General features: G+C 39.2%; 1 protein-coding gene across 5 annotated transcripts in view; it reads left to right on the forward strand.

Annotated features, from left to right (window-relative positions):
• The window catches only part of Trim9 (E3 ubiquitin-protein ligase Trim9), a 48640-nt gene extending 36455 nt beyond the window's left edge, over positions 1-12185 (forward strand). Inside the window, exons 3-10 of one of the 5 annotated variants that reach the window (XR_892414.1) lie at positions 1765-1860; positions 3056-3449; positions 3750-3782; positions 8043-8209; positions 9141-9279; positions 9467-9697; positions 10016-11281; positions 12106-12185. Coding sequence is in view for 3 of the 5 variants with exons in the window: in XM_011309285.1 (XP_011307587.1) it covers positions 1765-1860; positions 3056-3449; positions 3750-3782; positions 8043-8209; positions 9141-9279; positions 9467-9697; positions 10016-10344 (1389 nt within the window). In the remaining 2 variants the exon portion in view is untranslated. Of the gene's footprint in view, positions 1-1764; positions 1861-3055; positions 3459-3749; positions 3783-8042; positions 8210-9140; positions 9280-9466; positions 9698-9853; positions 9952-10015; positions 11924-12105 lie in introns of those variants that run through there. The other 4 variants (XR_892415.1, XM_011309285.1, XM_011309286.1 and 1 more) reach the window with 4 other exon arrangements.
• Positions 12186-14772: the final 2587 nt, after the last annotated feature.

The raw sequence follows: 14772 nt of genomic DNA on the forward strand, positions 1-14772 counted from the left end.
AAATGTTTGAAGAGAAAATAAAACACGGATATGACCCAAAGAACTTCACCCTCGGTCTCGAGGGCTTCATCATTATTTCCGAGACGCTTTCCTAAACTCAGTTGAGATTTTTTATCTGAAGATGGAATGACTTCTCCCTCGAGAAAATTATTCCACTCTTGACAGATTTCATTTAATATTAAAAAATAATTATTATCGCGAATGATTTTCCTTATTTAATTCGCCATAAAATTGGGATAATGTCCGCTTAAAATGAAACCTAAAATCCCCAAGAAATCGTACGTAACTCGATTCCTGAATCCGATCGGATTTCTCCGTGTTACTTTTTTTATTGCCTTTAGAAATATGAGAGGGCACGGGGTGGATATGACAAAGGGAGTTTTTCTCACTCCTCGATTCACTCTCACTCCGTGTCCACCCTTTAAATCGCCTCTCTGGACCCAACATTTCGCCTTCCACTTTTCCGGCTCCCAATGGAGACTCGAGTGACTCGACAAAATCTTATTTGCTCGATAAGACCGAATTTAGCCGTTTTCGTTTTATTTTTCCGCCGGCATTTTTTTTTTACGTGTATTTTTTTACGAAACCAACTTGGACTTTTCTCGGAAACCTCCCTTCGGCGTAAAACCCCTCTCCGTCGGGTGAGGGCTGTGGTAAATGCGGTCAAAGCGCCGCTAAACCGCAAACCAGAGGCGGGGGTTTTTGTTGGCATATTCCCGGGTTTCACGCTTCAGTACTGTATTTTAAACCACCGGATTTTCCGCGATATTAATATTCCCGTGAATATTGAAAACCGATCGATCGATCGTGCCTGATAAAAAAATTATTCCTTCCACAGAACCATTAACTCAAGACTTTTTAAAAAAGTCATCCCTCCACTTTCAAAATTTCCCGGCGACACTGACTGCTCTAGATCTAGGGATTTTTTTGTCCGCTGGAATGCTGGGAATCCCCGACCCCTTTCGTTTGATAATTTCATCAGATGAATGGATTTCTCCGGGTATTCGACCCGATGTCGTCCTCTCAATCATTAAGTATCGAATTATCTCGCACACCCGCATCATTCCGTTGACTATCGATTGGCGAAACTGTTCCAGTATCGATTCAAACCGACACATCACGAATGAGAGTTCCACGAATGGTAGACGTGCGCCACATGGAATACAAAATCAAGTTCTCTTTTGCACCTAGATGTTCACCGCGATATATCGCGTGAACGTGAGAAACTGTACGCGACAATGTTAACATCTTTTTATTTGTATCGAAACACCGCCTCAATAAATATGTAGAATATTCTTCCCCTATTTTTTATTTTTTAAAGCAAGATTCCAAATGCAGAATTTTGCCCCCTGAATATCAATCCACATTAACAATAAATTCCTGTTTAAATTAACTTTCTCTTTTTTTACTTTACAAGTAAATTCACGGAAATATTCGAGTAATGAATTTGAATTCAATAAATAAAAACCTGAAAATTCATTGAAATTCGATTTTTCACAGAAAAAAAAATGTTTTTCTTTCAATTCTTGTGGTTTTACAATATTATTATTTATTGCTTTGAAATGTTGAGTGAAAATCGTACAGAAATAATATTTTTATGCGAGGCCTTGCGTAATCTCTGCACCGATTTTCAGAGTGTTAGAGTAAATTTTATTGGGAATTTCTAGTTCGAAGCTCGAGTGTAAAAAAAAGTATTTCCCATCACTTTTGACAAATGAAAGTACCTGAGATGCACTGACGATCAATATTTCTCTGATGTTACAGACGGAATTGTCACAGAATCTCCAGCAGTTGTCGGAGCGCGCACGTTCGACGACAGAATTTATCCAAAGACTCAAAGGGATGACGGATAAAGTGCACGTGAGTACATAGATCTTGCATGTCACACAACACCAGATGCAACCTCGTGGCATTTTTATTCCCACACTAGGAACAGGAAGAGAATTGAAAAGGGAAAAAGCTCGCGCCTATAAAACCGAGAAAAGAGTGCAGTACGCCCGGAGCACAAAAAAAAAAAAATACTGCGAGACATGAATGCGACTTGACAAAAAAAAAGAACAGGTTGAACCCCCGGGGGCGTTTATTATAATTACGTAGCCAGTGATAAATGAAAACACGAAACTGGAAAAAATATATGAGGAAAAAATCGCACAAGAGTTGGATAAAATTACGCCAGTGGCTGAAGACATTGTCGTTCTTTTATCTGAGAAAAAAAAACTTTTTACCGGAAATTAGATTAAACTGGTACACTCTGACAGTTGCTAGTGACGTAGTACTTTCCCTCTGCCAGTGAGAAGGATTTTAGGGGGAATTGAATTAGGAAAACCAGGGGGAAAGTGCTTTACCGTTGCCACTTCTATTCTCGGTACCTCAGAAATTTCTCTCAAATAGATTGACATTGTCCTCTTTTGTTATTCACTTTCAAATGTTTGGGGAACAAACGCAATGTCGGATTGATTGACCAGACTTTTCAGTTCTTCGGATTTTCCGGGGACTCCCCTCCGGGGGAGGTAATTTAATGAATTTTAATTACATTATTCGAAACAATTACTCCCGAAGATTTATTTCGGCGACTTTACGCAAGTTTTTTTTACTATAGTTGTTAGAAGACCGGGGTTCGCCATTTTGCGATAATTATCGGATGTTTACTGGTGTTAGAGGTGGAGGGGTAAGTGAGGGTGATGTCATTTTGCGCATGAAAATGGCGTGTGCTGGGGCAATGAAGTTTATTGCTGAATTTTCCTTGGCTCCAGTGGAAAATTTTCCGGGTATGAAAATACCCTAACCTTTCGTTTTGCCGCTTCCATTACTCAGATAATGAACGGTAATTACTTGAATATTCAGGGGTGGGGTCTTGAAGCTGCCGTGAGCTACGGGGATGAACCAATACGTCTCAACAAGAATTTCGTAAATTGATTATTTTTTCAAAATTTTCAGATTTTTAATAAATAATTCAATAATTCGTTCATTCAATCGGGGATCGGAAAAATTTTGAAAAAATCATTTAATTCACAATTTATTTAAAAAAATGAAAATTTGTTGTTACAATTTTTAGGAGGAATGCGCATCACTGGAGGATGAAGTTGAGGACAGGGTAGCGAGTTTAGTGACAATGATGCAGTCGAGAAAATCTCGATTAATCGAGGCAGCTCGGCAGACGAGAGATGCGAGAGTGAGATCCCTGAGGGATCAAGTTGCAAGATGTGCAACTCATCTGCAAGCCACAACCGCCCTTTTGACATTTTGCATTGAAGCTCTCAAGGAAACAGACAGCTCGGCTTTCCTCCAGATTGGTGGTATGTTATCAGTGAGGGCTGCAACAGCCGCTGGCTCCTGGGGTGCTGCTGAGGGTGTGCAGGAGATGGCACGTTTACCCTTGCTTGATCTTACCCTGGATGACAAACCCGTCAGACGTGCCATCGATCAACTTACCTTTGTACAGCTGAAACGTGAGTCTTGTCAGTATATTACCACCATTTTAGCATCCGTGTGTCGTGATTTCTAACTAATTTTTTACGTTCCCATCAACGTTCCGTCTCTTTGAACAAAAAATCTCCAATTTATCTCGAGTCCATTTGATTTTGTTATATTTTGAAATTCTGGGAAAAATAATAGGTAATTCTAATTGGATAAATGTTCAAAGATTTTTCCATAATTGTTCTAGCCAGCATGTCTTTTAATTTTCTTAATCGGTAGTTTGAAAAGTGCACAGTTAATTTTAACCATAAATTCTCACCCGTTGGACGCAGCATCCGAAGGAGAGGATCGATATCCAACCGCAGGTAACGACCAAAGAATAACCAAACCCATTTCCCAGATGTACAAAGAGAGGAGACAAGGTTGGCACGATAAGCACGATTTCTCCAGTAGTAGTTGGCCCTGTCCGCACGGACGCCCTCGACGCCCTCGACGCCCTGAATTACTTGATAATTCCCTTGGTCCTACCCCCAGGCGACTTCTTTAAAGACACCCCCTTCCTCTCCCAAGACTTCCTAAAGCGGATTAATTAGGCAACCACCACCCCCTGTACTGCCACCAGCTGACTTAATGATTCCTCTGATATTCCTCCAGTAACATAATGAGAGCTCTATATTTTGCAATAAAAAATAATATCCCCTGCATTTTCTGAACTAATCACCCTCTTCCTCTCATATTTTTATTTGTCCACCAATTTTTTTTTCACATTAACAAAACGACAGATCAACAAAATTAATTAATCCTGAAGGACTAATTTTTAATGAAATACAGAAAATTTATTGATTTGTAAAAATGCAAAATTTTATTATTAGCATTACACATATTTAAATAATAAAATAATTCTAATGTTATCGCCACTATGAGGTGGCCTCGAGGGCTGACGTACCCCAATAACCGTAATAATTCTTCATTATCCCCCGGAAATTTACCACCAGAGTAAAGAAACTGCACAATATTCCCGAAAATTCTCGTTAATTATTAATTAGTCATGACGTGTCGTGAGTGCGCAGGTGGAGTCTGTCTAGACATCAACCTTGAGGGCAATTTAATCAGTCTAACCCCCTCATCACCTCTTTCGGTACCGAGCAGAAGGCAGTAAACACATATTCACGTACACCAGTGAAATGTGGTAAAAGGGCTTTTGGTAATTCACGGTAGTGTTACATTCTCTCGTTGAAATCCCCTCGCCTTAATGCTCGTTTGTACCGGCAAGGAGATTATGCCAGGGTGTACATGTGTGAATAAGAGAGTTATTGAATGTCCGGCCAATCCGCCATACAGGATTTTATTCCATTTGTCACTGGTATTTTTTATTTTTTCATTTTTCAGAGACACTATTTACTCGCACACCCCCTACCACCCTCTCACATTTCTCCCGGGGCTTTCCGTTAATGGGGGAGGGGAGGGGGTGATGTGAAAATGTGTTGGATTAAATAGGGGAAAAAATGGTGAATTTTAAAACGAATAACTGGGTTTTTATCTGTCAGTGGTTTTTTTTTTATCACCAACGGGCGATTGTATTGTCGGATTTACGGGGAATATTTTATTGGGGGGAGGAACTTCGGGGCAATGGCGACTCCCACTGATAACAGTTTGGGGAGATCAATGGGGGTGGGTAATGGGGATGATAATTTGGCAGATGTGAGGGCTCATTAATTGCAGGTGTCTGTGGATTCTTGGGATTTTAAACTCTGGAAATGGCAAGAGATGCTTTTTGATGAGTTATTGAATTGTTGAGAATTTTTTTTGGGGTTTGAACAATTGCGGGTGTGATGAACTTTTGGAATTGATAGTCCGAGATCTGGAGGATTAATCGGGGATTTCTGGAGGGATAGTATTATTGCTGGAGGTCCTTTGATCTCGGCTTCTTCATTCAATTCATCAGAGGGATCCGACATTCCTCCAGTCTCTGCATATTCTGGGCTCCTCAGCTGATGCAGGTTGGGAGTATGAATGTATCCGCAATGTCTCTGCAAATGAAAATGTGGAACAAGTTTTGTAATTAAATCCTTCGCCACTAATCAGTATTCATTGAGAATTGAATAATTAATTGAACTTGATTGGGTTTGACTCGGAACTCGTGACTTTAAATACTCAGTCCGAAAATCAAATAAATTTCAAACTAATTAGAAAAATGAAAACAACTCGAAATTATCTTCAATTCTCGGGAAATCATTAATTTTAAACTGCATTCAACAGAATTTTTTAATTACAAAAAATTTCATTTTTCTGCTTCATTTACTTTCGGAAAATTTGATAAAAATTTTGATAACAGAACTCTGACATCAGCAGCTATTTTTATCGGTGAAATACCGATCGATAAAAATTAATGAATTTTTTTTCCAACGAGAAACAGCCAAAGGCTTCTGCAAATAAAAAAAAATCCAATAAAATATCAAATTCACTCGAAAAAATAATTGTTCGTCTGTCGCGGGAATGTTTTTATGACATACAAGAGCGGTTAACATGAAAATTCGATTGATTTGAATGCGGCTTTTGACAGTGGAAGGTACAAAGGAATGTAAAATCGCTGATGGAATAGCGGAAAATGGATTTCGGGGGGAGAAATGTTCAAGTGAAGAAATTCCCGCTGCGGTCAGACGCTTTTCCCTTCGCCAAACTAGAGAGAATCAATGTCGCCCCAATCTTGCCGCAGTGTTGGCGTGCAGCATTCGATTTTACCGTGAGTTACGGGGAATTTCGAGCAATCTCTATGGGGGAAGAGGTACGTCATTGCGATAAACCGACTGTAATCAGACAGCCAAATGCTGGGTTAAATCGTGAGTGATACATCTGGGTAAATGGGTACTGGTTTATTACAGTGACATGTGGCGGTCAGCCGCACTCAATACATATTCCTATTATATTCCAGCTTTCGTCGGATCTATTTCCACATTAATGCCACAATAATTCAACTCGAATATAACATCCTACGATTAAATCCATTGTGACAGCAATGCGAATTATGCGAAAAATAATTGAATGAAAATTAGACAGACGTCTTCACTCGAATAATTGTTTTCTCGAAATAAATATGAAAAATTGTATGAGCGATAGGTCTCGATTTATCGAATACAATTAACCAAATGGTAATTATCCCCGTTAATACGAGAATGAGACGTTTATTGCGTGAGCAATTAATTCGTGCCCACGTAAAATGAAAATATATTCTCGGATTATTGCAGCGGTACGTTTGAAAGTTCATAAACACGAGTGGAAAATTGGTGTGGGCTCGGGGTAAAATTTCTCCAACGTATCGTGGAGAATGAGTGGAGAAACGATGCAATAAACTGAGGTTTTCGTACTGCACTGTATGAGAATTGGAGAGAAAACCAATCAATTTACTACCCCTAAAACTCCGGCATTCTCGTTTCCTCCATCAAGCACCTCCGGAAACTTATCACTTTGACTTGAATTTTCCCTCTCGACATTGTACCAAGGCAACCGATGCTAAAACTCACCATTTTCTCGTGCCCCTATTAAATCGATTTAAAAAAACTGCATAAATGAGAATTGATTGAGGCATAAAAGCAAACAGCCAAGGAGTCCATCGTAAAAATTCTAAAAGACGCATCAATTCTCTCCCAACGTGAGCGCTATAAAATATACTAGAATTAGCGTAACGAAAATAGTCTGCAGGTGTAGTAAAAACGTAAATGTGGTAAAAATAATTGTTGAGATCATGATGAGAGACCCAGGGGTTTAGAGTCATAAGTCGATTCAGTTAAAACCGCAAGAGTCCATATAATGCCGGGGACTGTAGAACTTATTATGAGTTTGTGCTGGGTACAACGAACTTTCAGTGCTAAATTGTATTCCTCCAAGGGCATATTCCCTCGGCCATTTCTATCCCAAAACCACACAAACTTCAAATAATATAACAATTTTTTTTCAGGATGTGTACACGAGCATTTTTTTTTTTTTGGTGTTCACTGCTTTTACTGTTCAAGTCCAGGGCAATTGACCTCGAATTTAATTGAATGTTCGGACCAGTGAACAAGCTGCAGAGCTGCCGGGTATTACCCTGTCCTCTGGGGAAAATCGCGTAATTCCTTCGTTTGTGTGTTGCGTTGGATAAACTCACAGTACTCGACAATACCCACCCCCAGTTGTGATTTCCCCCCTTTTTTTTTCTCCTGTAAAAATTCCATAAATACAGAAATCGAATGGAATTATTGGGACATATGCACTGGCTGGTTTTTCAGGGACGAAAGATTTTTTTGATTTTTCCGATTTTCGATAGGGGCTGCAGCAAAAATTTATCTCTTCCGGCAGAAATGAAAAAATGAAAAAATGAAAAAAATGAAAAAAATGAAAAAAATGAAAAAAATGAAAAAAATGAAAAAATGCAAAAATGAAAAAAATGAAAAAAATGAAAAAATGAAAAAATGAAAAAAATTATCCGAATGTTAAAATTCAAGTTCCACAAAAAAAAACTCCAGGCATTAAAAAATGGCCAGATCAATTTCACAAACAATAATCCATTGTTTGATTTGATTAATCAAAAAAATCAAGTCGATTGATTTGATTAATCAATGAAAAGTGAATGATTGAAATAATTGCAGCTCCTGGTGCACCAGTGCTTCTACCAGAGGATTGTAGTGCCGAGAACAACAGCGTAACGGTTGCTTGGCAGCCACCACCAGGTCACGGTATGGGATGTGGTCAACGTGGTCCAGCAATCGAAGGTTATCTCCTGGAGCTTGACGACGGATGTGGTGGAGAGTTCAGGGTGAGATACACAGACAATACTTTTAACCCCTGTCTCCATAAACCAAAGTCAAAAGTTGTCCGCTGGATAGTCAGAGAGATACAAACAGTCCACTGGAGAAACCCATTTGGCTTGAGACCTTTTTCAATACTTTTTCCACCCCTCCCACTGAATTCTCTTTCCTCTCCCAAAGACACTAACCCCCCCGCACCCTTTCCTCTCCTTCGTCCCAGTGACAATAACGGTTGCACGAGAAAATCGGTTTACTTACCACCCATGACTATCCAACCCCATCGTACATAATACAATACCCCGGAAACTTGAGAGCCAACTCGTGTTTTCAAATGGACTTCAGTTACTATCACTGATTACATTCTCAATGAAATTGCACTGTAATATCTTTCCAATAATTATTTTACTCGAGAGACAGACTCAATCTCACTCCCTTCAAAATAATTCAGAAAAAAAAGCCACAGGTCTTTCACTTCTTGCGATTGTCTTCCCCTTTTTAGTGATGAAATCACGAAGACCGCATCCACCCCCGTAAAATGATAAAAATTCAGTCGAATCGATAAATAAAAAATTGTATCACGGAAGTGCATGTTCTGAATGATTAAATTCCGTTTCCACTGCGAGAGTTGATTTTTTTCATCAAACAGAAAGGCAAAGGCCTCCGTCAGAAGTGTGACACTCGGAGTGAACTAAAAGAACATCAATATTAGTACAGTGAAAAAAAAAAATCCTCATAACTGACTGAGCACATAGAACAGTACGTCTTCGTATTTACTCTGAGAAATCTCGTAACTGGTCGTTAAGCCGAGGGAGTAAAAGCTTACGCTCGTTAATTCCACATTACCGGCTTAACAGTGCAACCGTCAGGTTCTGAAAGTTTGAGCTTTGAGTTTGGGCCATATCCAGTTTAACGTATTAACGAAAATCACTTCTGACGCAGGAGGTTTATTGTGGAAGAGAGACTATATGCACAGTTGATGGTCTACACTTCAATTCCCTGTACAACGCCAGGGTCAGGGCATTCAACAGTGCGGGTGAAGGAGAGTACTCTGAGCTGATTGGTCTTCAAACTGCCGAGTGTGAGTAAATTTCCAGGATTTTTCTCTCCTCCAATTTCCCAGTGTTCATTAAAATCGATGCGTATCTCATCTGAATATGGAAATAAACTGGAGAAAGTTGAATTTGTCTGTTCGATTTTTATGAAGAATGAAAAAAAATATATATCCGACTGAAACTTTAATTTCCATTCTGATGTTTGATCGACAGTGGCTTGGTTCTCGTGGGCATCTGGTGCCCCGGGTATTCCCCAGGAGGTTACCATATCCGAGAATGCGATGAGCGCATCGTGCGAGGGATATGAACACCGAGTGGTTTTATCGAGCGTCGGATTTTCCAGGGGTGTCCACTACTGGGAGCTCACCATTGACAGATATCACAGTGACACTGATCCAGCATTTGGCATTGCTCGGGCTGATGTGTCCCGTGACAAAATGCTCGGTGAGTTTAAAACTTTATCCAGTCATGACTGATTTATTTCAACAGGACGATTCGTCTGGATTCATGTGAATTCATTTGAATTCGTCTGAAGACATCGAACAACTTTCTGATAGAATTTTAATTAAAATAATCTATCAAAGAATTCCATCTCTCCAGTAGCTGTCTCAAATAATCCCTACCTCCAGTAAATACCCAAGCAACATTACCTGCTGTTCCTAACTCCCATAAGCACAGCCTCCTCGCAGAAATCCCAAGTACCAACAAACAAATCCCAAGCCTTTATTCATGATCCTCAACGTCCATTTAACGTGTTCTCAGGCAAGGACGACAAGGGTTGGAGCATGTACATAGACCGTCAGAGGTCGTGGTTTATGCATGGTGGTGGTCATGCCCAGAGGACAGAGGGTGGTGTCCAGCAGGGATCAACGGTTGGTGTACTTCTGGATCTTGATACAACACATACATTGCGTTTCTTCGTGGATGGACAGCCACAGGGTGGTATAGCCTTTCGCGATTTATACGGAGTTTTTTATCCAGCAGTCAGTCTTAATCGAGGTGTTACTGTGACTCTTCACACTGCCATCGATCCACCGAGACACTTGTTAGTACTGCACGATGAGTATATCAGTGATATTGTTCAGAGCTAGGGGTACCTCAATGTCCTGAAGAAGGGCCTCATGCAGAATCATGAGAATGGGGTCGTCGATCACGACAGGTCCAAGGAGCACAATGACCTTCACAATCAGATCCTCGAGAAGATCGTCGAGGAAGGACCAGCCGAGATCAACTGAATCCAAGTCTTTTCAACCAGGTGATCATTTCTTCAAACATTAAATCCATTTCTCATTAAAAAAGAGTATTAAATATTTTTTTATTTCAATTTTTTTCCACACTCCACTGAAAAACTGTTGGAAAAATACTCTCCTGTCATCTCGAAAGAATTATATTAAGAAAAATGACAGTTTACATTTGAAATGTCACTTGATTGAAAAGACATTCCACGGAATTATGACAATTAGACATAATCTCTGTCTCAACTTTCCAATATTTTTATTTACTGTTTTGATTGAGTGAGGACTGAGGTACTTGCATGGACGATTAAATCCACCTTGCGATTCACTTTGAAACTCGATACATTCAAATGTCATTAGGGAGAGCTTCATTGGAAGTCATGAGGATTGAATCCACCGGTACCCAGCGCTCCATTCGAGGAAATAAAAAAAAAAACCTTTGACGTTATGAAACTCAATTTATGGCCTGGAGTTGTGTATCGAGTGTATGTGGGCACAGCCAAAGTACAGTTAATGATGTAAACTCGTTTTGCAAATGTTGGTGTATCGATCAAAGGTTACTCCGCTGGCTTTGATATATATATTTTTTTTTCTCTCCACCAAGCGAAGGGAAAGTACATTATTTTCACCCGCTTTTCTCGGCCTCCGATAAAATATATCGCTGACCCAAAAATCGCTTAATTTTTAACAATTTAAGACTGAAATCATCGAGTTAATTGACCTCGTAATCATTGAATGAAATTTTTAATAACAGCTAGTGTTTCTGCGCGAGTGTTGGATGCACGTGAGAATGGTGAGTCTGTATTTTAATGAGAAAAATTACTAAAACAGGGAATAACTGAATGAGGGAATAAACACAGCACTGACTCTAACGTCGAAGGATTATTACAACTGACCAGTGTGACACTATCATATCGAACGTATTTAAACGGATAGATTTAAGAGTATCAGTATCATAGGATTAAAAGAATATAATTAAAGTACCAGAAGAAACGAGAGCACTTAAAACACTGAAGATTTTTCTAGTCCTAGAATGATTTCCATTTTGTACACTTCCATCGTCATTGGTTTTCTCGTTGTATCCATATCTCATTCGGTGTAAACCTCAAATTTCACATCATGATTAACGAATAACATTTAAAGGGGTGGGATAAGGGGAAGGGGCTAATTAGAATTTATTAGGACTGCGTATCCGCGGTCGATTCACTGGACAGGGTGGCAATAGCTATTGCAGAGGGTCTCGACGTAAATAATCTCAAGTTCACTCAGTAGTCAATCAGTGAATAAAAAAAATAAAACAAATCCATTGAAGTCTGTAAATACGTGTAAATAGCATTTATCAATGATATTGCCCATGAAATTGCCAATTGTAAACATTTATGATTATATTCGACCAATAAAACATTGCTGAATAAAGAATAAATCACAAGATAAATCAGATTCCAGTGTCTGAGATATTCTGAAACTTCCCTCGAGAGCTATCCACTTATTTCGATATCCCTGGAACTGCCTCAGGCATAACTTCCGGTTTCATTCCTCTTCTTATTCCCTCGTTCATTTATTCCCTCCTTGCCTACCTTCGATACCATTATTTACAGGATTTTTTCTTCCTTCTAGGGAACTTCAATACGCATTTTTCCCTCAATCTGCCTTTTAGGCATTTCCGTCAGGCTTTCTTGGCAAAGGGATGACGAGTAATGTGTTATTAAATCCTTGACGTTCTACATAATATATACGTTATATGCAGGATGAGGTATATTTTTTTAAATATTTTATTATAATTCCCTAAAATCATTTCAAGGATTTATTTAATTAAAAAAATGTATTCCTCCAATTGAGTGATTTTTTTTTGCGATTATGATTACTATAATTCCTCTGATTACTCATTATCCATTATGATTAATTGATTATTCATTCTCTACAACTGTCGAATTTTCGGAGATTGAATTCACGGAATTATTTAATTATTTTAGTTTACTGTTATTAACAACTAATTGAAATCACCTGGGTAATTAACGGTTTTTCGACGTCATTGCATATTTCATTGGGACTTGGGGTGAATGACCGGATATAACATTCAATATCTCTTCCCATATCTGTAGAATATTGTGAATAATCGATTTTATTCGATTTTAGTACTTTGTTCCTTTGCACGGCGTGCGAACACAGCGGTAGTTTTATCCCCGCGATTTTTTTACGATCTGTCCACCCGTTTCTTGCCACGACCAATGCACCACCGGCTATAAAACCGATATTTTTATACTCCATTCATGTGACATCGACTATTTCTCATACCATGTTCAACAAGCAAATGTCAACGTACATTTACCCATCAATGCAAAATATTTTACGAGAAATCGAGACTCGTAACTGCACTGGTACCATTAAAAATCCAGTTTTTCAGACTCCCCTCAGTATTTAATTGTTTATTTAATGAATTACTCGTGACGATACTCTCGACGAGTCAAAATTATCCATCAGTTAATTTATATTTATCCACCGGATCTTTGAGCCTTTAATTGCATATTATGTGAGTGCTGATTCCATCTTGGGGCGAAATTACTTCCATCAATCCTCCGTTGGGAAAACGGGAAGAGTAAAGACGAATAAACACCCCCCAATTCCTCTTTCTTATTTACCCTCAAGAATTGTGCTTACGCTGGTCAAGGGAATGTAATATATCAGAGAGAAAGAAAGCCTCGATTCACCAACGGCTTCTCGACGCGTGCGTGTCCTCTGGAGCATGAAGAGGGGCTAAAACTAGAATGTCCCCTCGTGTGTTTACCAACCAAAAAGAAAAACCTCAGGGGAATGAGTAAAACGAGAGAAGGAGAGAAAAAAAAAACATCCAAAGGAACATCCGATTGTCGAGCCGTGAGGGTAAGTACTCGCTTCTTTTATCACTTCTTTTTTTTTCCGTCCATTGGACACATTTCTGTGGAGAAAGAGATAACCAGGGGATGGACAATGAGGTGGTGACTGCCAGTTGGAGAAAGTTGAATTCCTTGGTAAATTGGTGATAGCAGTGTTGTATTTTAAACATCAGGATGAACTTTCAACTGCTCCACCTGTTAAACCAACCCTTCGTCACTCTCCAGAATTTCTCCTTTTGTTTATTCATTGAGAATCGGGGGATTTACTCGACAGGAAAATTTTTTACTCTCATATTTTCCTCCCACCGGCTTATTCAAACAAGAATATAACGTGAGGTACCGGTACGGCCTCGGGAATAAGAATATTTCCATCGGTTTTACCTTACAATGCGATCAGAATCTCTGGCAGATGCACATTGAGACTGAAAAGATCGGAGAAGAAAAGGGAATAAGAAGGAAAAATGGAGGATAAAAGGGCATTGGTACGAGTATTCTTTAATGTAATTCTTCGAGATGGAACTGATTTTTCTTTCATTGTGATGGTTATAAATGCAATCCGGTGGCTCAGACATACCGAGATGATAATGGAACACGTGGTCTTCTGGGTGGAATAGCACTGGTCTTTTACGACTTAGCAAACGTCACGAGGGACATTTGATTTGGGTTTTGAGTGTGTGGATAAGTTACTGGGACGTGACACGACATCACTGGGAGCTAGTGCTTTTTTTTTCAAGAGAGGGTGTGATTTATTATGGGACAAGTGGCTCTTGTTTTCTGTGTCATTACTGCGTCTTTCGTTAGGAATTGAATTTGATGGAATTGGATTTAGTAAATTCCATGTCTTCAAAATATTGAGGGGATCACTGGGTTAGGAGTAATTGAGATTAATTGTCATTCTGGTAATTCCATTGTTAATGAAATATGATTGATTGGCATTCGGCTGGGGCACGTGATTTAATTTCATCGTGACAAGACGCCAGAATACTTGATGTGTTGACACTCAGACTCTCGACGACTACTTCGTTTCCACTTCATCCCCTCTGATCTTGTGGAGCTTATTTATTATTAACCTCATAAATATGTAAATCGAAGCATCGATTCTTCTGGGCAACCGCTAAACTTCCGGGTCCGCAACAGACTGAATCCGCTTTCAGCAGGCTAGTGGTCCCATGAAAATTTAAGTATTTCAAAGCCAAAAAGTTTTGTCATGTACTTCTACTTTGCCATTTTTTTTTTACGTCTTATCTTGAGTGAAGGGCTCCCAGTAACTGTTGAAAAGTGCCTCAGGGAAACTCGATAAGCCAGAATTTCTCCAGCAGATGGTCTCCCCGTTAACTTTATTACCATCATGTATAGGGAATACTTTCTTTCTACTTTGTTACTCCAATTGAGTACTTATTGCACTATTTCA

This window comes from Fopius arisanus, unplaced genomic scaffold, assembly GCF_000806365.1.
Source record: "Fopius arisanus strain USDA-PBARC FA_bdor unplaced genomic scaffold, ASM80636v1 scaffold00066, whole genome shotgun sequence".
In the NCBI taxonomy this organism is placed as follows: Eukaryota; Metazoa; Arthropoda; class Insecta; order Hymenoptera; family Braconidae; genus Fopius; species Fopius arisanus.